Source organism: Physella acuta, unplaced genomic scaffold (genome assembly GCF_028476545.2).
Source record: "Physella acuta isolate Inbredline_101_S28 unplaced genomic scaffold, ASM2847654v3 ptg000969l, whole genome shotgun sequence".
Lineage (NCBI taxonomy): Eukaryota > Metazoa > Mollusca > Gastropoda > Physidae > Physella > Physella acuta.
This window is the reverse complement of record NW_026732486.1, coordinates 316,997-341,789: the sequence shown is the minus strand read 5'-3', so window position 1 is coordinate 341,789 and position 24,793 is coordinate 316,997. Positions and strand designations below refer to the sequence as shown.

The 24,793-nt window shown below is 51.0% G+C and overlaps 2 protein-coding genes across 2 annotated transcripts; one reads left to right on the top strand and one right to left on the bottom strand.

The window, feature by feature from the left end:
* Positions 1-758: 758 nt before the first annotated feature.
* LOC131954016 (uncharacterized) lies at positions 759-14,507 on the bottom strand. Its single transcript, XM_059317498.1, has 5 exons — positions 14,271-14,507; positions 13,150-13,254; positions 12,124-12,286; positions 2,203-9,120; positions 759-1,427 (listed from the first exon to the last, which is right to left on the bottom strand). The coding sequence occupies exons 2-5, from the start codon at positions 13,234-13,236 to the stop codon at positions 1,279-1,281; spliced, it is 7,317 nt and encodes a 2,438-aa protein (XP_059173481.1). The 5' UTR covers positions 13,237-13,254; positions 14,271-14,507; the 3' UTR covers positions 759-1,278.
* A 201-nt stretch (positions 14,508-14,708) lies between these two features.
* LOC131954009 (glutamate dehydrogenase, mitochondrial) lies at positions 14,709-24,194 on the top strand. The gene is made up of 9 exons (XM_059317486.1): positions 14,709-15,298; positions 16,649-16,849; positions 18,387-18,511; positions 19,144-19,346; positions 20,458-20,592; positions 22,218-22,487; positions 22,690-22,904; positions 23,279-23,379; positions 23,979-24,194. Exons 1-9 carry the CDS (start codon positions 14,964-14,966, stop codon positions 24,152-24,154), a joined length of 1,761 nt encoding a protein of 586 aa, XP_059173469.1. The 5' UTR covers positions 14,709-14,963; the 3' UTR covers positions 24,155-24,194.
* The last annotated feature ends 599 nt before the right edge of the window (positions 24,195-24,793 follow it).

The window sequence follows — 24,793 nt, the reverse complement described above, 5'->3', positions numbered from 1 at the left end:
TTGAAACGAAAAAAATTTCTTTTTCAAATATTCTACATTGGCTCCAGCCACAATGTTTTTATTGTGCTTATATCTGTCGGTGGCAGTGGGTCTGTCACACAGGCTACAGACTGTCACACAGACTTTTTTCCTTTGGGGAGGGGGGAGCTAAATTTTCCGGGGGGGGGGGGGCAGTGTTTCTTCCAGGCATATCTTCGGGGGGCGGGGGAACCCCCGTGGAAAGCCAACCGCCCCCCGAACGAAATTGAAATTTGTATAGAAAATATATACTTTTACAGTCCACCCCCCCCCCCCGGAGAAAAAAGTCTGGAAGAAACACTGGGGGGGGGTTGCTGCTTCCCCACAAGAGTTGCCTGGAAGAACCTCTGGTCACACAGGCTAAAGTGGTGTTACTTCCAGACTTTGTTCTCCGGGGGGGGGGGGGGGGGGCACTTGATAGATATTTTCGGAGGGGGGGGGGGAGGTGTCAACATTTTTCGGGGGGGGGGGGCGGACACTAGTAAAAGTGTATGTTTACTATATAAATCCCCTCCCCCCCCCCCCCCCCCCCCCCCCCCCGAAGAGATGCCGGGAAGAAACTCTGGTCTAAAGACTACATAATGTCATACACAGTAATACACAGTATGTCCCGTATGTCCCAAATAGCACTAAACTCCCTGGTATAGTTTAAAATTGAAACATTTTATTGGTTAAACCTATAGATCTAGAAAATTTAACAAAACAAAAGCATTACACTTTAAAACATAAAAAATGCATCTAAATTTTAAAATATTACAATTTGTATAAATACTGAAGTAACAACTCGGGATATTGACTTGACGGGGTAGCCGTGTAGCAATGTAATTTGTAACACGGTAGGCTACCATAACTGTAGGCTACCATCACGGTAGGCTACCATCACGGTAGGCTACCATCACGGTAGCTACACAACAAATGTGGACGTGTTCTTCCAGTGGCTTGACAGTTCTGGGTCTTCGCCATCAGCCACACAGGGAATATGGTCACCACGAGAGGTGTGTCACCACGAGAGGTGTGTCACCACGTGAGGTGTGTCACCACGTGAGGTGTGTCACCACGAGAGGTGTGTCACCACGAGAGGTGTGTCACCACGAGAGGTGTGTCACCACGAGAGGTGTGTCACCACGAGAGGTGTGTCACCACGAGAGGTGTGTCACCAGGAGAGGTGTGTCACCACGAGAGGTGTGTCACTTCGAGAGGTGTGTCACCACCATAGACGCGCCCATCTGGACGTGTATCCCCGTGAGCCCCGTGACTCTGCTAGCAGTCCCTATCGGAGCAGACTTCTATCTCTTCACTGGCCAGTTTCCCCATGCACGGGGCACCGTTGGGACAGCGGTTAAACCGGAAGCGCTGCCCGACCCCACAGGTGGCGCTACATGCGCTCCAGTCTGCCCAGGAGTAGGTCACTAAAAATAGAACAAAAACAATATTACACGCTCATCATAGACAGAGCAACCTGAACTCGTGACCTGTAAATTAAGAAGGTTTCAACGTGTTGACATCGCCCCAGTGTCCCCCCCCCCCCCCCCCCCACATAAGTGACATGTTCAATATCACAGCATGCTCGATATGACAGCCCCCCCCCCCCCCCCTGTGTACCACGTTAAAAAGGACAGGGTCAACATTTAACAAACAAGTTAATAAAAAGTCTAGTGACAATTTAAGCGCAATTTCCTTATGTTATCTAAAAATAGCTCTGTCGTGGCGTAAAGCACACACGGGGACAAAACACAAGACGTATAATGCTGGGGTGCGTTCAAGCTAGGAGAACGATCGGTTTGTAGGTGTTTATGTAATTTTTTAAAACATTTTGTGACCGAACGAAAGGATATTTTTGAAAACTTTCTTCGGCAATATTGTTCTAAATTATGGCAGAAATCGATTGGTAAATGTTTCAAGTCGCTAAGTGGTCTGGTTGCCGAGATATGGGCCAAAAACTGCATTTTTTCCGAGGTTTTTTGGCTTTTCCGGGAAATCCAGGATATTGCTTCGTTGAGGAGGAGATACGACTTAAAGCTGCGCACATCCATCCAGAAATGACGAGTTAATAATCGCAATTCCTATAAGGAAATTGCGCTAAAAAGTACTGGGGCCCCCATGTAAAACAAAAAGACAGGCCCCCATGTAAAACAAAAAGACAGGGCCCCATGTTACACAAAAGGACAGGACCCCGTTCTATACCTGTCTTTTTGGTCGTCAGATCTTCTTCAAGGAAAGCGACTTCGTCTTCCACCTCTTTCTTTCCATTTTTGTCGTCCAACTCTATCCCATCCTCATCTTCCTCACTGTTGGTCTGTGGTGTGTCCTCAGCTTCATCTCTGCTGTCGTCTGCCACGTCCTCCTCCACCCGCCCTCTGTCGTCCTTGACCTCCAGTTCTATGTCAGCCTCCTCATCACGGTAGTCCTCAATGCCAGGCGGCCTCGGTTTGACGTCATGGCTCACGTGCTTCATGTCACGTGATGGGATCTCCCCATCCTCACCATCCCCAGTGACGTCAACTGTGCTCGTGACTTCAGCAGCAGATTTGGTCGTGACGTCAGCAGCAGGTTTGGTCGTGACGTTAGCCAACGTCTCAAATAAATTCTCGTCATCGCTGGTGTTGGCCTGAATGACGTCACTGTCCATCCGCCATGTTGTATTGACCCTCTCCTCCTTGAGGGCCTCCAGTTTTTGAGCCTCCTCCATCCTCCTCACCTCCTCCTCTGCCTCTATCAGCATTTCTCTCTCAGCCTCCAACTTCTCTTCCTCTTCCAGCAGCATCGCCTTTCTCTCCATCTCTTCCCTCATCTCTGGCGACATGCCCGTGTCCTCCACAACTTTTTCTCTCTCTGTTTCGTCGCCGTTCTCCTCCACTTGCTTCTCATCATCTTCACCCAGGGGTGTCGGCTCCGTGACGTCATCCATCAAAATGGCCTCAATATTCCTCGCTTTGCTCTCAACATCTTCTTGTGCTGTCACAGGGGGTGGCCCGGGGGGTGGGGTGTACCTCCCTGGGTGTGTCTCACGTCGTCGCCTCAAGCTTGGATTCTTGGGGCTGGCATCCTCGTCTGTCGGGAACTTCTTGACGACCGGCACGTCAAAGACTTTGCCGTACTGCGCCATCTCGTACTTGTCCCCCACGTAGTCCTCGACCGTCTCACCCTCAATCAGCCTGGCCTCGGAATTTTCGCCCGTGGGGTCGTCCCCAAACTCCTCCACCCCCTCGTCTATGTAGCCGTCCTCCCCCTCGTCGATGTAGTCCTCTACATCTACTTTAATCTCCTCGTGGTCCCGCAGGTCCTGGTCGTAATGTAAAACTGCCAAATCTTCGGCGGCCTCGTCATCCTTCTGTGCGTCCTCCATCTCCACACGGGACACCTTGAGGTCAGTCTCTGACGTCAGCAGACCCCGGGGCATGGCGGAGATCCCTGACTCAGACAGGTCCCTCAGGTCCTTTGTCTTGTCCTCGCTGTTGTATATGAAGGAGATGGGGTCGTCAGTCTCTGCTAGGACCTGCGCTAGTTTCTGCGAGACGATGCTCTCCTTCTCCAGGAGGTAAGGAATTTTGTTGAAGAAAGCTGGCTCCCCGTCAAAGTCGCTCTTGACGCTCATGTCGGCGCTCCATTTGTCCAGGATTTCGTTCCGGACTGCCACGTCTTTCTCTGGCTCCTCGCTCTCTACCAGAGGAGTGAATCGTCTGCTCCTGGTGGCACTACTGGGCGGCCCTCCACCCGAGGGCTGAGGCTTGGCGCTAATGTGAGTGGACTGGTTCCCTGTAGATGGTTGGTTCCCTGTAGATGGTTGGTTCCCTGTAGATGGTTGGTTCCCTGTAGATGGTTGGTTCCCTGTAGATGGTTTGTTCCCTGTAGATGGTTGGTTCCCTGTAGATGGTTGGTTCCCTGTAGATGGTTGGTTCCCTGTAGATGGTTGGTTCCCTGTAGATGGTTGGTTCCCTGTAGATGGTTGGTTCCCTGTAGATGGTTGACCGCTGTATCTAGACGACAATAAATCGGTTTTAAAAGTTCTATTAAAGTTAGCCTCACCTGTATTCTTCTGTTCGATATTTCGTTTGCTGTGGTGCTTGTTGCCGACGTTTCGTCTGATGCGGTGCTTCTGGGCAAAAAGGTCGCCGGCATCCGCCGTGTCTATGAAGGGCGTGTTGTCCTGGCTGTCCAGCCTGGCGATGGTCTGGCTCAGGTCCGACTGCTCCAGCTCCTGTTGGTCCTGCTGCTCTAGCCTGTCCTCCGCCGCCCGCTCGGCGCCCGACTCGGGGAACATCTTGAGCATGTCCATCATCTGATGCTTCAGCTCAACTTCTTTCGCGGTCTCCGGGTCCTTCTTGTTTACAAGTTTGCTCGCTGACCTGCGCAGCCGCCGGTCAATTCTGATCTCAATGGGGAAGTCCATGATGTCGTTGACAAGCTGGGCGTACTGCTGGTTGGAGAGGTTGTCCAGGTTAAAGCCAGAAACGTGGGCCAGGCGAGTCGTGCTGTTGTCTCTGTGTACTGGCCGGTGGCCTCTGGCTCTGAGCACTGGCCGGTGGCCCCTGGCTCTGAGCACGGGCCGGTGGCCACTGTGGCCTGGCTCTCTGTGCACTGGCTGGTGGCCCCTGGCTCTGTATACTGGCCGGTGGCCCCTGGCTCTCGAGTCACCTTGACGTTTGTATGAAGGCGGAAACAGCTGCTCCACGTCTGCTGCTGTTTGTTTCCCCAAGTGGGGGAGTGTGTCCTGCCCATGTTGGTTGTCAAGGTTACCGTAAAGTACATCCATCATGGGCAGACGATGTTGTCTCGGCAACATGGCGTCTGCTGGTGTTTGCAATAACTTTTCAAGCATGACGTTATCTTCGTTTGTGTTTGATGGGAAATCAGAATTTGGTTGTCTATTTTTAGATTGTCCTTGGTATTCCAGAACCGGCAGATGATTTTCGGGCACACGAATATCTAATATGTGCGACTGAGGCCGATATTTTCCGGCAAACTCAGGAAACTTTCTCCCCTCAACATTGGGAGACCTTCTGGTGCCCTGATAACGGTGCCGGTTTTGAAAGTTGGCCGGGTTGACCTGATGACCTTGAGGGTTGACCTGATGACCCTGGGAGTTCACCTGATGACCCTGAGGGTTGACCAGATGACCCTGGGGGTTGACCTGATGACCTTTGGGGTTGATCTGATGACCCTGGGAGTTCTCCTGATGACCCTGAGGGTTGACCTGATGACCTTGGGGGTTGACCTGATGACCCTGAGGGTTGACCTGATGACCTTGGGGGTTGACCTGATGACCCTGAGGGTTGACCTGATTACCCTGAGGGTTGACCTGATGACCTTGGGGGTTGACCTGATGACCCTGGGCGCCGCCCTGATGGTGGGTCTCGCTGGTCACGTGGTTTGGGACACCTGTGCTCAGGTGACTGACCGACTGATAGGACTCGATCGTGTTCTTGGGTCGGTTCAACGTTCGCCCCGCCCCTAGCTTCCTCAAGACTTGCTTCTCCATGTACAGCTGACCTTTCTTTGACGTCTGCTGAGCCACGCGCTCAAGGTCAGGACGTTTTCTCACGTGACCGTGTTGATGCATGTTGAGACTGTGAGCTGGTTCTGTCCGGTTTTTTCCCGCCCTCTGCTGGGGAGTCTGTCTGTCAGCCAGAACATTTGGCGCGGGGGAGGTGACAGCCGACAGGTGGCTCATTTGGTCAGTTTCAACATTTGGCGCGGGGGAGGTGACAGCCGACAGGTGGCTCATTTGGTCCGTTTCAACATTTGGCGCGGGGGAGGTGGCAGCCGACAGGTGGCTCATTTGGTCAGTTTCAACATTTGGCGCGGGGGAGGTGACAGCCGACAGGTGGCTCATTTGGTCAGTTTCAACATTTGATGGCTCGTCATTAAACGGTTCGTCGTTAAACGGTTCGTCGTTTGATGGATGGACGTTTGACCGTTCGTCGTTAAATGATTCGTCATTAAACGGTTCGTCAGGTTGCTTAAGTTGACCATGCTCATCAAAAAGAACTTGAATAAGGTCTTCGTAATCCATGTTTCTTGGCATGTCCATGTTTCTTGACATGTCCATGTTCCTGTCCATTTCTAGGTTTCTGTCCATATTTCCAGGCATGTCTAGGTTTCTAGATGTGTCCATATTCCTGTCCATGTTTCTGTCTATATTTCTAGATGTGTCCATGTTTCTAGATGTGTCCATGTTTCTAGATGTGTCCATGTTTCTAGATGTGTCCATGTTTCTAGATGTGTCCATGTTTCTAGATGTGTCCATGTTTCTAGATGTGTCCATGTTTCTGTCCATGTTTCTAGATGTGTCCATGTTTCTAGATGTGTCCATGTTTCTAGATGTGTCCATGTTTCTAGATGTGTCCATGTTTCTAGATGTGTCCATGTTTCTGTCCATGTTTCTAGATGTGTCCATGTTTCTAGATGTGTCCATGTTTCTAGATGTGTCCATGTTTCTAGATGTGTCCATGTTTCTAGATGTGTCCATGTTTCTAGATGTGTCCATGTTTCTAGATGTGTCCATGTTTCTAGATGTGTCCATGTTTCTAGATGTGTCCATGTTTCTAGATGTGTCCATGTTTCTAGATGTGTCCATGTTTCTAGATGTGTCCATGTTTCTAGATGTGTCCATGTTTCTGTCCATGTTTCTAGATGTGTCCATGTTTCTAGATGTGTCCATGTTTATAGATGTGTCCATGTTTCTAGATGTGTCCATGTTTCTAGATGTGTCCATGTTTCTGTCCATGTTTCTAGATGTGTCCATGTTTCTAGATGTGTCCATGTTTCTAGATGTGTCCATGTTTCTGTCCATGTTTCTAGATGTGTCCATGTTTCTAGATGTGTCCATGTTTCTAGATGTGTCCATGTTGACTTCTATCCCATGTACTCTAGGACTTGCCCTTGTATCAAACACACGACGATCACCTTTTGGCTTGAGATGTGGGCGCACAACTCGACCACGTGACCTCCCTCCAACTTTGCTCCAGTTGTTTCCCTTGCCACTAACCGCCAACGTGTGTGTCAAGTTGGGGGCTTGTTCCTCCCTCAGTAACGGTTTTTTTATGGTCGAGTTTAAGCTCTGAGCTTGTTGCCTACGAAGAGATTGAATACGAGCTAAGATTTGAGCTAAAGACAACTGGTCATGTGACGCTGCCCCCTCTGCTCGCTTATACCGGGTCCGCTTAAAGTCGTGACTCATCCTTTTTTTCCGACGTTTTTTATCACCTCCTCCGTCCCCCTCACTGCCCCCGCCGCCATCACCTCTCTCGTTCCCCTCACCACCATCACCGACCTCATCTTCTACATCTTCAAGTGCTGCCTTGATTTTTCTGAAACTTTTTTTCTTTTTTAGCGACGCCCTTTTCATGACGTCACCAACTTGACCAGTCTCCATCCCCTTCTGGATCATTTGTTCCGCTTGAATGATTTCAGCCGTGGACAGCCCCGTGTCCTCCTCCAACGTCCTCTCCTCTGGCTTCAGGTCAGCCGGTGGGGAATCTCCTGGCGTGCTTCTGTCCTCGTCACTTCCTGTGTCGTCACTTCCGTCATCGTACACAACTTCCGGTGCTGCGCGATGCTTGCCGGTCGTCTGATTGACCGGCTGGGCCTCGACCTGCCTCAGTTGACGCTCCAGGGCCGTGTCGGTCTTGCCAAACTTTGGGGCACCCAGCACGGGGCCGCCGATAAGAGGGGCCTCTATCTCCTCCTTCTTGCGAATGTCCTCTTCAATCTTCTCCAGCTTGTGCTCGAGGTCACGAAACGCTTTCGGGTCAAAGGTCTTTTTCTTGAGGACCGGCAGCCCAGGGGCGGGCGTAACCATGGCAACGTCCACAATGTCCTGCAGCTCGTTGGAAACGTCCTTGACCTCACTCGGTGTTTCAGCGATTGGACCAGTTGAAGGCTCGTCATCATCTACCAAGCCATCAACGCTATCGGAATCGACCACGGCGACGGTTTCATCATCGTCGTTGTCGTTATCGTCGACACTGGGGTCATCCGGTGAAGGGTCGTCTGCTGCATCTGATGACGTAATGCCTGGGCTGTTATCATCATCATCATCGTCGTCATCATCAACCGTATCGCCGCCATCTTCAGCGCCGTCGTCGTCCACGCTGTCGTTGACGATGTCGTCATCGTCATCGTCGTCATCATCGTCACCATCGTCTACCGCCTGCCTGGCGACCCTCCCGTGGTCTCTGGTGGATGTCGCGTTGCCTTTGTCGCTCACCTTGACCTTCTTTTGTCTGGCGCCCAAGGTCAGCGTGTGTCCGTCTGTTGGCCACTCACTCAAGTTTGTCGTCATCCCATTTGGCGCCACCTCAGGAAAGTTGGCGGACAATGCCGTTTTTCTATTCGTTTTCCTGTCGGCGCCGTGCTGGTTATGTGACTGGACTAAGTCATGTGACTGGACTAAGTCATGTGACTGGACTAAGTCACGTGACTGGAGATCTCCCCCCACAGACCCCAGCAGAAGATGGGCCACGTGTTCCAGATTGTTTCTGGTAGAAAGTAAAACTTTTCTCAGCCGGTCGATGTCCTCGTCCTCCTGACGCGTCTGTTTCTCCCCCCTTCCTATGTTCCCCGGCAGCTTCCTGTACACGTGATCTGATGACGTAGTGTGGCTCGAGTTGATTGGTTGAGACTTTCTATTTTTAGCTTTTCTCATTCCACGGGCGTACATTAGCATCCGGGCAAAAGGGTTGGCAGGGTTGGCAGGGTTGGCCACTTTGGGTGCGTGTTTCCCGACTGTTGTATCTTCATGTTTCCCGACTGCTGTAGCGTTGGTTGGACCAGATGACCACTTGACCCCCGAACTTTCTAAAATTTGCCGCTTCATGAAACGGCTACGGTGATTGCCATTTGTGTCTTCATTATGACCACTTCCGGTGATGCTTACTTCCGGTGACGTCATCGTGTTGTGTGTTTTCTCTTTTGCCGGAAGCCGTGACCGGTCTCGTCGCCTCCTCCTGAGTTCGCTGCTCTTAGTGTCGGCCGCTATGGGCATCTGGTCCCTCCACATGACCCCCGGGCCAGGCCTCATGGCCTTGAGCTCGTCCAGCGGGTGGAAGATTCCATCAGGGTCGTCCGTGTCAGTCTCTACCCCGGGCTGGAAGTCGTCAGCTGGGGGGGGGGGGAGGTTCAACGGTTAGGACACGCTCAGTACTGGCTAGTGGGTAGTGGGGAGGTGGTAGTGGGGAGGTGGTAGTGGGGAGGTGGTAGTGGGGAGGTGGTAGTGGGGAGGTGGTAGTGGGGAGGTGGTAGTGGGGAGGTGGTAGTGGGGAGGTGGTAGTGGGGAGGTGGTAGTTGAGAGGTGGTAGTGGGGAGGTGGTAGTGGAGAGGTGGTAGTGGGGAGGTGGTAGTGGGGAGGTGGTAGTGGGGAGGTGGTAGTGGGGAGGTGGTAGTGGGGAGGTGGTAGTGGGGAGGTGGTAGTGGAGAGGTGGTAGTGGGGAGGTGGTAGTGGAGAGGTGGTAGTGGAGAGGTGGTAGTGGGGAGGTGGTAGTGGAGAGGTGGTAGTGGGTGGTTGGTAGTGGGTGGTTGGTAGTGGGGAGGTGGTAGTGGAGAGGTGGTAGTGGAGAGGTGGTAGTGGGTGGTTGGTAGTGGGTGGTTGGTAGTGGGGAGGTGGTAGTGGGGAGGAGGTGGTGTGGAGGTGGTAGTGGGGAGGTGGTAGTGGGGAGGTGGTAGTGGAGAGGTGGTAGTGGGTGGTTAATAGTGGGTGGTTGGTAGTGGGGAGGTGGTAGTGGAGAGGTGGTAGTGGAGAGGTGGTAGTGGAGAGGTGGTAGTGGAGAGGTGGTAGTGGGGAGGTGGTAGTGGGTAGTTGGTAGTGGAGAGGTGGTAGTGGAGAGGTGGTAGTGGGGAGGTGGTAGTGGGGAGGTGGTAGTGGGGAGGTGGTAGTGGGGAGGTGGTAGTGGGGAGGTGGTAGTGGAGAGGTGGTAGTGGGTGGTTGGTAGTGGAGAGGTGGTAGTGGAGAGGTGATAGTGGAGAGGTGGTAGTGGGGAGGTGGTAGTGGGGAGGTGGTAGTGGAGAGGTGGTAGTGGGTGGTTGGTAGTGTGGAGGTGGTAGTGGGGAGGTGGTAGTGGAGAGGTGGTAGTGGGAAGGTGGTAGTGGGAAGGTGGTAGTGGGGAGGTGGTAGTGGGGAGGTGGTAGTGGGGAGGTGGTAGTGGGGAGGTGGTAGTGGGGAGGTGGTCGTGGGGAGGTGGTAGTGGGGAGGTGGTAGTGGAGAGGTGGTAGTGGAGAGGTGGTAGTGGGTGGTTGGTAGTGGAGAGGTGGTAGTGGAGAGGTGGTAGTGGAGAGGTGGTAGTGGAGAGGTGGTAGTGGAGAGGTGGTAGTGAGTAGTGGGTAGTGGGTAGTGGGTAGTTGGAAGTGGGTAGTTGGTAGTTGATAGTGGGTAGTGGGTAGTTGGAAGTGGGTAGTTGGAAGTGGGTAGTTGGTAGTGGAGAGGTGGTAGTGGAGAGGTGGTAGTGGAGAGGTGGTAGTGGGTGGTTGGTAGTGTGGAGTTGGTAGTGTGGAGGTGGTAGTGGGGAGGTGGTAGTGGAGAGGTGGTAGTGGAGAGGTGGTAGTGGAGAGGTGGTAGTGGGTGGTTGGTAGTGTGGAGTTGGTAGTGTGGAGGTGGTAGTGGGGAGGTGGTAGTGGAGAGGTGGTAGTGGAGAGGTGGTAGTGGAGAGGTGGTAGTGGAGAGGTGGTAGTGGGGAGGTGGTAGTGGAGAGGTGGTAGTGGAGAGGTGGTAGTGGAGAGGTGGTAGTGAGTAGTGAGTAGTGGGTAGTTGGTAGTGGGTAGTGGGTAGTTGGAAGTGGGTAGTTGGAAGTGGGTAGTTGGTAGTGGAGAGGTGGTAGTGGAGAGGTGGTAGTGGAGAGGTGGTAGTGGAGAGGTGGTAGTGGAGAGGTGGTAGTGGAGAGGTGGTAGTGGAGAGGTGGTAGTGGAGAGGTGGTAGTGGGGAGGTGGTAGTGGGGAGGTGGTAGTGGGGAGGTGGTAGTGGGGAGGTGGTAGTGGGGGAGGTGGTAGTGGGGAGGTGGTAGTGGGGAGGTGGTAGTGGAGAGGTGGTAGTGGGTGGTTGGTAGTGGAGAGGTGGTAGTGGAGAGGTGGTAGTGAGTAGTGGGTAGTGGGTAGTTGGTAGTGGGTAGTTGGAAGTGGGTAGTTGATAGTTGATAGTGGGTAGTGGGTAGTTGGAAGTGGGTAGTTGGAAGTTGGTAGTGGAGAGGTGGTAGTGGAGAGGTGGTAGTGGAGAGGTGGTAGTGGAGAGGTGGTAGTGGAGAGGTGGTAGTGAGTAGTGGGTAGTTGGTAGTGGGTAGTGGGTAGTTGGTAGTGGGTAGTTGGAAGTGGGTAGTTGGTAGTGGAGAGGTGGTAGTGGAGAGGTGGTAGTGGATAGGTGGTAGTGGATAGGTGGTAGTGGAGAGGTGGTAGTGGAGAGGTGGTAGTGGAGAGGTGGTAGTGGAGAGGTGGTAGTGGAGAGGTGGTAGTGGGGAGGTGGTAGTGGAGAGGTGGTAGTGGAGAGGTGGTAGTGGGTAGTTGGTAGTGGGTAGTGGGTAGTTGGAAGTGGGTAGTTGATAGTGGAGAGGTGGTAGTGGAGAGGTGGTAGTGGAGAGGTGGTAGTGGAGAGGTGGTAGTGGAGAGGTGGTAGTGGGGAGGTGGTAGTGGAGAGGTGGTAGTGGAGAGGTGGTAGTGGGTAGTTGGTAATGGGTAGTGGGTAGTTGGAAGTGGGTAGTTGATAGTGGAGAGGTGGTAGTGGAGAGGTGGTAGTGGAGAGGTGGTAGTGGAGAGGTGGTAGTGGAGAGGTGGTAGTGGAGAGGTGGTAGTGGAGAGGTGGTAGTGGGTAGTTGGTAGTGGGTAGTTGGAAGTGGGTAGTTGATAGTGGGTAGTAGGTAGTGGGTAGTTGGTAATGGGTAGTTGGTAGTGGGTAGTTGGTAGTGGAGATGTAGTTGTGGGTAGTTGAGAGGTGGTAGTGAGTAGTTGGTAGTGGGTATTTGATAGTGGGTAGTGGGTAGTTGGTACAGGCTAGTTAGTTGTGGGTAGTTGGTAATGGGTAGTGGGTAGTGGAAAGGTGGTAGTTAGTATTGTGTAGTTGGGAGTGTCCTGGCGTATTTGGCCAGGTTTCAGTGGCCAAGCTGGCAAGAAATCGACACAACTTACCTGGCACGTTGGCTAGCCTGACCACCTCCAGTTTCTCGGCCAGTTTTCGTCCAACTTTTGGTTGGCCTTGGTAGTCGTAGCTGGACTGGGCCTCAACTTTGGGCCGCTGGCCATGCTCCCCAGCTAACTGCGGGCCACGTCTCGCCTTTAGAACTGGCCCAGTCTATGGAGAGACATTGCCTATTTTAGTTTCAGTCAGTTCTACAAGTCACACAAGACTTTACAACACACCCAGACGACAGAGATCAGACATCCAACAAATGTACTTGGGGTTAACAAAACATTCACACCATCACACAAGACAGTGCCGAGCCCACACATATGGCCTAACTTAGAGCCCACACACAAGACAAGGCCTAGCTTAGAGCCCACACACAAGACAGGGCCAACACACAAGACAGGGCCTAGCTTAGAGCCCACACACAAGACAGGGCCAACACACAAGACAGGGCCTAGCTTAGAGCCCACACACAAGACAGGGCCAACACACAAGACAGGGCCTAGCTTAGAGCCCACACTCATGGCCTAGCTTAGAGCCCACACACAAGACAGGGCCAACACACAAGACAGGGCCTAGCTTAGAGCCCACACACAAGACAGGGCCAACACACAAGACAGGGCCTAGCTTAGAGCCCACACACAAGACAGGGCCAACACACAAGACAGGGCATAGCTTAGAGCCCACACACAAGACAGGGCCTAGCTTAGAGCCCACACACAGGGCCTAGCTTAGAGCCCACACACAAGACAGGGCCAACACACAAGACAGGGCCTAGCTTAGAGCCCACACACAGGGCCTAGCTTAGAGCCCACACACAAGACAAGGCCAACACACAAGACAGGGCATAGCTTAGAGCCCACACACAAGACAGGGCCTAGCTTAGAGCCCACACACAGGGCCTAGCTTAGAGCCCACACACAAGACAGGGCCAACACACAAGACAGGGCCTAGCTTAGAGCCCACACACAGGGCCTAGCTTAGAGCCCACACACAAGACAGAGCCACACACAACAACCCACACTCACCGTGTGTTCTGGAATTCCCTGACTCTCCTTCAGGCCGTAGGACGCCCACACCAGCGCCAGCAGACCGCAGCAGGTCAGTCGTTTCATTCAGGTCACGTGATCAAACTATACAGACATTCAGGTCACGTGATCAATCTATACAGACATTCAGGTCACGTGATCAAACTATGCAGACATTCAGGTCACGTGATCAAACTATACAGACATTCATGTCACGTGATCAATCTATACAGACATTCAGGTCACGTGATCAATCTATACAGACATTCAGGTCACGTGATCAAACTACAGACATTCAGGTCAAGTGATCAAACTATACAGACATTCAGGTCACGTGATCAAATTATACAGACATTCAGGTCACGTAATCAAACTATACAGACATTCAGGTCACGTGATCAATCTATACAGACATTCAGGTCACGTGATCAAACTATACAGACATTCAGGTCACGTGATCAAACTATACAGACATTCAGGTCACGTGATCAATCTATACAGACATTCAGGTCACGTGATCAGACTATACAGACATTCATGTGATCAAATTATACAGACATTCAGGTCACGTGATCAAACTATACAGACATTCAGGTCACGTGATCAATCTATACAGACATTCAGGTCACGTGATCAAACTATACAGACATTCAAGTGATCAAATTATACAGACATTCAGGTCACGTGATCAAACTATACAGACATTCAGGTCACGTGATCAAACTATACAGACATTCAGGTTAAGTTGTTTGTTTGTATTTTGTGAGTTTTTAGTTCGTGTAGGAATGTGACTGTAGGTAACGGTTTAATCTGATGGCTAATCTGATGGCTAATCTCTGCTCTAATCCTCAGTTTTAGGCCACTAACACCAGGCCTTAAAACTAACACCCGGCTTAAAGCTACCAACAGGCAAATACAAGAACACCAGGCTAATTCTTATATAGACTACATCATTTTTAGGCTAATATATGAACATTAAGTATAGAAATGTCTCGCCCCACCCCTAACTCGTAACGCAAATTTCAATTCCCCCCCCCCCCCCCCCAGCAAATGTTATACAAGGAATTCCAGTATCGGAAGTTGAAGTATGAGATCATTGTTTTACCGCTAGAAAGCCAAACCTTGTAACGTATCCACAATCCGGTTGTTCAAAACACAGATCTAGATTTAGAGGCCAATCTAGATCTAGATGATTCTAGAGAAATAAACTCGCTGCTTTCAACTACAACTGAGAGATTATGTTCCGACGCTTTGTTTAGCTCTGTATTACCGTGTGTGGTTTCTTTGACAATATCTGACCCTGAACGCGTTCAGCAGGCATGCGCACCGCTCAAACATGCAGACAAATCTTCAGCTAAAGCGCACCTAAATCCGCCTTGATATGCAACATTTGTCTAGATATTTTAAAAATCTTGTCACGAAGTTTGTCAATATATTCACAGGAAACGTACAACCTGTTATATGTTACCATAAAGTAATGAAACAGAATTTAGACTCAAGATATGCACCCCGTGCTTGTATGTTATAAAATTATTGTGTGCTGTTGACAAGGACAATACTCAAGTTATCGTGACGTAGTCAGCACTTTTCTAATCCGGACATGTTTCACATTGAAGATCGCGTTCATGTGTTATCTGACAGAGATTCTCAGCCTAGGGTAGGTTAGAGGATTAAGAAATGCTAGAATCCAAGCTCAACTTTCCATTTCTGTACTGTCATCGAAACTTTGAGACTATTCGTAAGAGAACAAAACGTAAGATCTAAGCTCGACATTTTCTTGACGTAAGTTTTGTGTTGTGTTGAGCAAGTCAGCCATGTTGTCACGTCTACTACAGCAACATCAGCCCAACAGGTGGCACTTGGCATCCACATCTGGGTACAGAGGTCGTCTGCTCAAATCAGTTTGTAGCCACTTGAGTAAATGTTCGGCTTTCAGTGGCCAGGCTTTTCTAGTCGAGGGGACCAAACGTCCCAGAGCTCTCGGTAGGCCAGTTTGGACAAACCTGTTGTCCGGCAGGCGCCACAGCAGACGACACCACTCGAATGAGAGCCCGGCAGACGATGAGAATGTCAAGTTTTCCCAGCTCATTGACAAGTTTGTTGATCGAGCAGTCATACTATGGGAAGAAAAACTTGCCGAAGGATATCGGTCAGTTAAGTTTCGTTTCTGTTTGGCAAGTTTCATGTCTATGGTCAGGGCTAGGGCCAGGATTAGGATTAGGATTAGGCTTATGATCAGGGCTAGGGTTAGGATTAGGCTTATGATCAGGGCTAGGGTTAGGCTTATGATCAGGGCTAGGGTTAGGATTATGACCAGGGCTAGGGTTAGGATTATGATCAGGGCTAGGGTTAGGCTTATGATCAGGGCTAGGGTTAGGATTATGACCAGGGCTAGGGTTAGGATTATGATCAGGGCTAGGGTTAGGCTTATGATCAGGGCGAAGACTAGGATTAGGCTTAGATCAGGGCTAGGGTTAGGATTATGACCAGGGCTAGGGTTATGATTATGATCAGGGCTAGGGTTAGGCTTATGATCAGGGCTAGGGTTAGGATTATGACCAGGGCTAGGGTTAGGATTATGATCAGGGCTAGGGTTAGGCTTATGATCAGGGCGAAGACTAGGATTAGGCTTAGATCAGGGCTAGGGTTAGGATTATGACCAGGGCTAGGGTTAGGTTTATGATCAGGGCTAGGGTTAGGATTATGACCAGGGCTAGGGTTAGGATTATGACCAGGGCTAGGGTTAGGATTATGATCAGGGCTAGGGTTAGGCTTATGATCAGGGCTAGGGTTAGGATTATGACCAGGGCTAGGGTTAGGATTATGATCAGGGCTAGGGTTAGGCTTATGATCAGGGCTAGGGTTAGGATTATGACCAGGGCTAGGGTTAGGATTATGATCAGGGCTAGGGTTAGGCTTATGATCAGGGCGAAGACTAGGATTAGGCTTAGATCAGGGCTAGGGTTAGGATTATGACCAGGGCTAGGGTTATGATTATGATCAGGGCTAGGGTTAGGCTTATGATCAGGGCTAGGGTTAGGATTATGACCAGGGCTAGGGTTAGGCTTATGATCAGGGCTAGGGTTAGGCTTATGATCAGGGCGAAGACTAGGATTAGGCTTAGATCAGGGCTAGGGTTAGGATTATGACCAGGGCTAGGGTTAGGTTTATGATCAGGGCTAGGGTTAGGATTATGACCAGGGCTAGGGTTAGGATTATGACCAAGGCTAGGATTAGGCTTATGATCAGGGCGAGGACTAGGATTAGGATTATGATCAGGGCTAGGTTAGGATTAGGCTTATGAACAGGGCGAGAGCTAGGATTAGGCTTATGATCAGGGTTAGGATTAGGCTTATGACCAGGGTTAGGATAAGGCTTATGACCAGGGCTAGGGTTAGGATTATGACCAGGGCTAGGGTTAGGATAAGGCTTATGACCAGGGCTAAGATTAGGATTATGACCAGCCAATCGTCTGTTCTGACCACTATTGTATCAACAGAAAACGTAACCTTGACCCTATAACCTTGGAGCGCAAGATGAAGCAAGTGCGTGGCATCATGTCTGTCATCAAACCCTGCTCGCACGTGCTGTCCATCACATTCCCTCTACAGCGTGACGACGGCAGCACAGAGCTGGTCCACGCCTTCAGGGCACAGCACAAGCAGCACCGCACCCCCAGCAAGGGCGGCATTCGCTTTAGGTAAGTCTACAGGTGAGTCTCTAGGTGAGTCTCCAGGTGAGTCTCCACGTGAGTCTCCACGTGAGTCTCCAGGTGAGTCTCTAGGTGAGTCTCCAGGTGAGTCTCCAGGTGAGTCTCCAGGTGAGTCTCCAGATGGGTCTCCAGGTGAGTCTACAGGTGAGTCTCCAGGTGAGTCTCCAGGTGGGTCTCCATGTGAGTCTCTAGGTGAGTCTCTAGGTGAGTCTCCAGGTGAGTCTCCAGGTGAGTCTCCAGGTGAGTCTCAAGGTGGGTCTCCATGTGAGTCTCCAGGTGAGTCTCTAGGTGAGTCTCCAGGTGAGTCTCCACGTGAGTCTCCACGTGAGTCTCCAGGTGAGTCTCCACGTGAGTCTCCACGTGAGTCTCCAGGTGAGTCTCTAGGTGAGTCTCCAGGTGAGTCTCCAGGTGAGTCTCCAGGTGAGTCTCCAGATGGGTCTCCATGTGAGTCTACAGGTGAGTCTCCAGGTGAGTCTCCAGGTGGGTCTCCATGTGAGTCTCTAGGTGAGTCTCTAGGTGAGTCTCTAGGTGAGTCTCCACGTGAGTCTCCAGGTGAGTCTCCAGGTGAGTCTCCACGTGAGTCTCCACGTGAGTCTCCAGGTGAGTCTCCACGTGAGTCTCCAGGTGAGTCTCCAGGTGAGTCTCCAGGTGAGTCTCTAGGTGGGTCTCCAGGTGGGTCTCCAGGTGAGTCTCCACGTGAGTCTCCAGGTGAGTCTCCAGGTGAGTCTCCAGGTGAGTCTCCAGGTGAGTCTCAAGGTGAGTCTCCAGGTGAGTCTCCAGGTGAGTCTCCAGGTGAGTCTCCAGGTGAGTCTCCACGTGAGTCTCCAGGTGAGTCTCCAGGTGAGTCTCCAGGTGAGTCTCTAGGTGAGTCTCCAGGTGAGTCTCCAGGTGAGTCTCTAGGTGAGTCTCCAGGTGGGTCTCCAGGTGAGTCTCCACGTGAGTCTCCAGGTGAGTCTCCAGGTGAGTCTCCAGGTGAGTCTCCAGGTGAGTCTCAAGGTGGGTCTCCACGTGAGTCTCCAGGTGAGTCTCAAGGTGGGTCTCCACGTGAGTCTCCAGGTGAGTCTCCAGGTGAGTCTCCAGGTGAGTCTCCATGTGAGTCTCCACGTGAGTCTCCAGGTGAGTCTCCAGGTGAGTCTCCACGTGGGTCTCCAGGTGAGTCTCCAGGTGAGTCTCCACGTGGGTCTCCAGGTGAGTCTCCAGGTGGGTCTCCAGGTGAGTCTCCAGGTGGGTCTCCAGGTGAGTCTCCAGGTGGGTCTCCAGGTGAGTCTCCACGTGAGTTTCCAGGTGAGTCTCCAGGTGAGTCTCCATGTGAGTCTCCACGTGAGTCTCCAGGTGAGTCTCCACGTGAGTCTCCAGGTGAGTCTCCAGGTGAGTCTCCACGTGAGTCTCCAGGTGAGTCTCCAGGTGAGTCTCCAGGTGAGTCTCCAGATGTCTTTGTGTGAGTCTGGATCTTTAGGTGAGAAGAAAGAAGCGTTAGATAACGATGACGTGTAACATCAGATCTGACGTCTGCCTTTTGTTTCAGCCCAAACGTCAACTATGACGAGGTTTGTGCCCTCGCCTCCCTGATGACGTACAAGTGTGCCCTGGTCAACGTTCCGTTCGGTGGCGCTAAAGCCGGGGTCAGGATCGACCCCAAACTATATTCAGGTGGGTCCTTACACCATCAACCCGCTACACCACCCTAACCCAGCAACCCGCCCACCCTAACCCAGCAAACCGCCCACACAACCCTACAACCCACCCACACCACCCTAACCCAGCAACCCGCCCACCCTAACCCAGCAAACCGCCCACACAACCCTACAACCCACCCACACCACCCTAACCCAGCAACCCGCCCACCCTAACCCAGCAAACCGCCCACACAACCCTACAACCCACCCACACCACCCTAACCCAGCAACCCGCCCACCCTAACCCAGCAAACCGCCCACACAACCCTACAACCCACCCACACCACCCTAACCCAGCAACCCGCCCACCCTAACCCAGCAAACCGCCCACACAACCCTACAACCCGCCCACACAACCCTAACCCTACAACCCGCCCACCCTAACCCAGCAAACCGCCCACACAACCCTACAACCCGCCCACACAACCCTAACCCTACAACCCGCCCACACAACCCTAACCCTACAACCCGCCCACACAACCCTACAACCCGCCCACACAACCCTAACCCTACAACCCGCCCACCCTAACCCAGCAACCCGCCCACACAACCCTAACCCTACAACCCGCCCACACAACCCTAACCCTACAACCCGCCTGTCCCCAGTGTCGGAGCTAGAGCGGATCACCCGCCGCTTGACCACCGAGCTAGCCAAGAAAGGTTTCCTCCACCCCGGGATAGACGTGCCCGCCCCCGACATGGGCACCAGCGAGAGGGAGATGAGCTGGATAGCCGACACCTACGCCACCACTCTCGGCTACAGCGACATCAACGCCAGAGCCTGCGTCACAGGCAAGCCCATCACGCAGGTGAGTGACGTCACAGGTAAGCCCATCACGCAGGTGAGTGACGTCACAGACAAGCCCATCACGCAGGTGAGTGACGTCACAGGCAAGCCCATCACGCAGGTGAGTGACGTCACAGGCAAGCCCATTACGCAGGTGAGTGACGTCACAGGCAAGCCCATCACGCAGGTGAGTGACGTCACAGACAAGCCCATCACGCAGGTGAGTGACGTCACAGGCAAGCCCATCACGCAGGTGAGTGACGTCACAGGCAAGCCCATCACGCAGGTGAGTGACGTCACAGGCAAGCCCATCACGCAGGTGAGTGACGTCACAGGCAAGCCCATCAAGCAGGTGAGTGACGTCACAGGCAAGCCCATCACGCAGGTGAGTGACGTCACAGGCAAGCCCATCACGCAGGTGAGTGACGTCACAGGCAAGCCCATCACGCAGGTGAGTGACTTCACAGGCAAGCCCATCAAGCAGGTGAGTGACTTCAACTGCTTTCGTTTTCCACCTGTCCAAAATGCCAATTGAATTGAGAGTGCAGTAGATCTGTGAAGGTCGCATGTTTACCTGTAGGAATATTACAGGGACGCTACTAGTTTAGACACTAGAAATGGATGAACTGTTCAAACAAATGGGAAATATTCACACAAAAACATTGGCTCAATAATTGTGTTCATGTCGCCATCAATGTTCTTCTTTCATACAAATAATAAATAGCTGTAGCTCTGGAATATTTGCATACACCACCTACCGCCGCCTACCCAGAGTTTCTTCCAGGCATCTCTTCGGGGGGGGCGAAGCCCCCCCGAAAAAATTTTACCGCCCCCCCGAACGAAATGAAATTTATATAATTTATATAGAAAATATATACTTTTAACAGTGTCCGCCCCCCCGAAGAAAGTTTACCGCCCCCCCGAAGATTTCAAGTGCCCCCCCGGAGAAAAAAGTCTGGAAGAAACACTGCGCCTACCGTGCACTCAAATAAGTTTCTGGAGCTTGTATGCAAATCTTCCCGCCTTGGCTGGGTGACCGGCAGAGATCCTGAGTGATCGATAACTCTTGTTACAATGCGGGCTACACTCTTCATCTTGTTACAGGGCGGGCTACACTCTTCATCTTGTTACAGGGCGGTCTACACGGGCGAATCTCGGCGACTGGGAAAGGCGTTTTCTTTGGCATCAAAAACTTCATCATGAACGCGGACTATATGGAAAGTATTGGACTAGCACCTGGGTTTCATCAGAAGGAATTTATAGTTCAGGTATGTCAGCTCATGACAGCTCATGACAGCTCATGTCAGCTAATGTTTCCATCCACAGGGTCTAGGGAATGTGGGTTTTCATCTTCCATCCACAGGGTCTAGGGAATGTGGGTTTTCATCTTCCATCCACAGGGTCTAGGGAATGTGGGTTTTCATCTTCCATCCAGTCTAGTGAATGTGGGTTTTCATCTTCCATCCACAGGGTCTAGGGAATGTGGGTTTTCATCTTCCATCCACAGGGTCTAGGGAATGTGGGTTTTCATCTTCCATCCACAGGGTCTAGGGAATGTGGGTTTTCATCTTCCATCCACAGGGTCTAGGGAATGTGGGTTTTCATCTTCCATCCACAGGGTCTAGGGAATGTGGGTTTTCATCTTCCATCCACAGGGTCTTGGGAATGTGGGTTTTTATCTTCCATCCACAGGGTCTAGGGAATGTGGGTTTTCATCTTCCATCCACAGGGTCTAGGGAATGTGGGTTTTCATCTTCAATCCACAGGGTCTAGGGAATGTGGGTTTTCATCTTCCATCCACAGGGTCTAGGGAATGTGGGTTTTCATCTTCCATCCACAGGGTCTAGGGAATGTGGGTTTTCATCTTCCATCCACAGGGTCTAGGGAATGTGGGTTTTCATCTTCCATCCACAGGGTCTAGGGAATGTGGGTTTTCATCTTCCATCCACAGGGTCTAGGGAATGTGGGTTTTCATCTTCCATCCACAGGGTCTAGGGAATGTGGGTTTTCATCTTCCATCCAGTCTAGGGAATGTGGGTTTTCATCTTCCATCCACAGGGTCTAGGGAATGTGGGTTTTCATCTTCCATCCACAGGGTCTAGGGAATGTGGGTTTTCATCTTCCATCCACAGGGTCTAGGGAATGTGGGTTTTCATCTTCCATCCACAGGGTCTAGGGAATGTGGGTTTTCATCTTCCATCCAGTCTAGGGAATGTGGGTTTTCATCTTCCATCCACGGGGTCTAGGGAATGTGGGTTTTTATCTTCCATCCACAGGGTCTAGGGAATGTGGGTTTTCATCTTCCATCCACAAGGTCTAGGGAATGTGGGTTTTCATCTTCCATCCAGTCTAGGGAATGTGGGTTTTCATCTTCCATCCACAGGGTCTAGGGAATGTGGGTTTTCATCTTCCATCCAGTCTAGGGAATGTGGGTTTTCATCTTCCATCCACAGGGTCTAGAGAATGTGGGTTTTCATCTTCCATCCACAGGGTCTAGGGAATGTGGGTTTTCATCTTCCATCCAGTCTAGGGAATGTGGGTTTTCATCTTCCATCCACGGGGTCTAGGGAATGTGGGTTTTCATCTTCCATCCACAGGGTCTAGGGAATGTGGGTTTTCATCTTCCATCCACGGGGTCTAGGGAATGTGGGTTTTCATCTTCCATCCACAGGGTCTAGGGAATGTGGGTTTTCATCTTCCATCCACAGGTTCTAGGGAATGTGGGTTTTCATCTTCCATCCACAGGGTCTAGGGAATGTGTGTTTTCATCTTCCATCCACAGGGTCTAGGGAATGTGGGTTTTCATCTTCCATCCACAGGGTCTAGGGAATGTGGGTTTTCATCTTCCATCCACAGGGTCTAGGGAATGTGGGTTTTCATCTTCCATCCACAGGGTCTAGGGAATGTGGGTTTTCACACCATGCGATACCTTCACAGGGCGGGGTCTGTGTGCACGGGGGTGGCTGAAATTGACGGCAACATTTACAACCCGGATGGGATCGACCCCCAGGCCCTCATGAGGTACAAGAAGGAACACGGCACCATCGTGGGGTTCCCGGGAGCCCAGCCCTACCCCGGGAATCTGCTGACCCACAAGTGTGACATCTTGGTGCCTGCGGCCAACGAGAAGCAGATCACAGCCAAGGTCGCCAGCGAGTTGAAGGTCAGTTGGTGCATGGGTCAGTTGATGCATGTGTCAGTTGGTGTACGGGTCAGTTGGTGCATGGGTCAATTGCTGCATGGGTCAGTTGGTGTACGGGTCAGTTGGTGCATGGGTCAGTTGGTGCTTAGTATGGCCCCATGTACTTGACTAAATTCCATCAACCTATGGCCATTTCTACTGAAACATAACGTGATCTGTGCAGGCCAAGATTGTGGCCGAGGGGGCCAACGGGCCGACCACGCCCACCGCTGACGCCATTTTGCTCGAGCGCAAGGTGCTGGTCATCCCTGACCTCTACATCAACGCCGGCGGGGTGACGGTCTCCTACTTCGAGTGGTTGAAAAACTTGAACCACGTCAGCTTTGGACGCCTCACCTTCAAGTACGAGCGTGACGCCAACTTTCACCTGCTCAACAGGTGAGTCTCGTGACTCTCTCAGCCGGGTGGCCTGTGATCACGTGATTGTCCTGTGCCGTCATTGTCCTATGTCAGGGGTCTCCACACTACGGCCCGCGGGCCGGATGCGGCCCGCAAGGTCCTCTTATCCGGCCCGCGGAGATCATTTTGTCCACGGAAAAAAAGTTGATGATGGCTGAGGAACTTTGCCCAGAAAAATCAGACAATTTTGGAATTAAATGGCCACCGAACTGAAATTTGATAGTTAATGTGGCCCTCTGACTGAAAAGTTTGGAGACCCCTGTCCTATGTCGTCATTGTCCTTAGCCGTCATTGTCCTGTTGTCACGTGATTGTCCTATGTTCACATGATTGTCCTATACCTGAATTGACCAGTGTCCAGAAGTCCATCAACAGCTGGGTGGGCGATGACTCCGTGCAGGGTGTCCGCAAGATCAACATCCTCCCTAGTGAGGAGTTCCAGGCTCGGATCACAGGTAAGTTTCTCATAGGTAGGTTTCTCATAGGTAGGTTTCTCATAGGTAGGTTTCTCATAGGTAGGTTTCTCATAGGTAGGTTTCTCATAGGTAGGTTTCTCATAGGTAGGTTTCTCATAGGTAGGTTTTGGTAGGTTTCTCATAGGTAGGTTTCTCATAGGTAGGTTTCTCATAGGTAGGTTTTGGTAGGTTTCTCATAGGTAGGTTTCTCATAGGTAGGTTTCTCATAGGTAGGTTTTGGTAGGTTTCTCATAGGTAGGTTTCTCATAGATAGGTTTCTCATAGATAGGTTTCGGTAGGTTTCTCATAGATAGGTTTCGGTAGGTTTCTCATAGATAGGTTTCTCATAGATAGGTTTCTCATAGATAGGTTTCGGTAGGTTTCTCATAGATAGGTTTCGGTAGGTTTCTCATAGATAGGTTTCTCATAGATAGGTTTCTCATAAGTAGGTTTCTCATAGATAGGTTTCGGTAGGTTTCTCATAGATAGGTTTCTCATAGATAGGTTTCTCATAAGTAGGTTTCTCATAGATAGGTTTCTCGTAGGTAGGTTTAGGCCCACACATTCCTCCATAAATCTAATGTTGTGTTTTGCATCAGGAGCGTCAGAGAAGGACATTGTCCACTCTGGTCTGGAGCAGACGATGGAGAGGGCAGCAGCCGACATCATGGCCACGGCCAAAAGCTTCAACCTCGGCCTTGACCTCCGCACGGCCGCCTACATTGTGGCCATCAGCAAACTCTACAACTTCTACAAGCAATCGGGTTTCTCCTGACTGGCTCTCACAGCTGGGGTATCAGTCTTTGATGGAGTCGTCTCAATCTTTGACGTCATTTGATATTAATATTTGACGTCATTTGATATTAGAGTCGTCTCAATCTTTGACGTCATTTAATATTAGAGTCGTCTCAATCTTTGACGTCATTTGATATTAGAGTCGTCTCTATCTTTGACGTCATTTGATATTAGAGTCGTCTCAATCTTTGACGTCATTTGTTATTAGAGTCGTCTCAATCTTTGACGTCATTTGATATTAATAGTTGACGTCATTTGATATTAGAGTCGTCTCAATCTTTGACGTCATTTAATATTAGAGTCGTCTCAATCTTTGACGTCATTTGATATTAGAGTCGTCTCTATCTTTGACGTCATTTGATATTAGAGTCGTCTCAATCTTTGACGTCATTTGTTATTAGAGTCGTCTCAATCTTTGACGTCATTTGATATTAATATTTGACGTCATTTGATATTAGAGTCGTCTCAATCTTTGACGTCATTTAATATTAGAGTCGTCTCAATCTTTGACGTCATTTGATATTAGAGTCGTCTCTATCTTTGACGTCATTTGATATTAGAGTCGTCTCAATCTTTGACGTCATTTGTTATTAGAGTCGTCTCAATCTTTGACGTCATT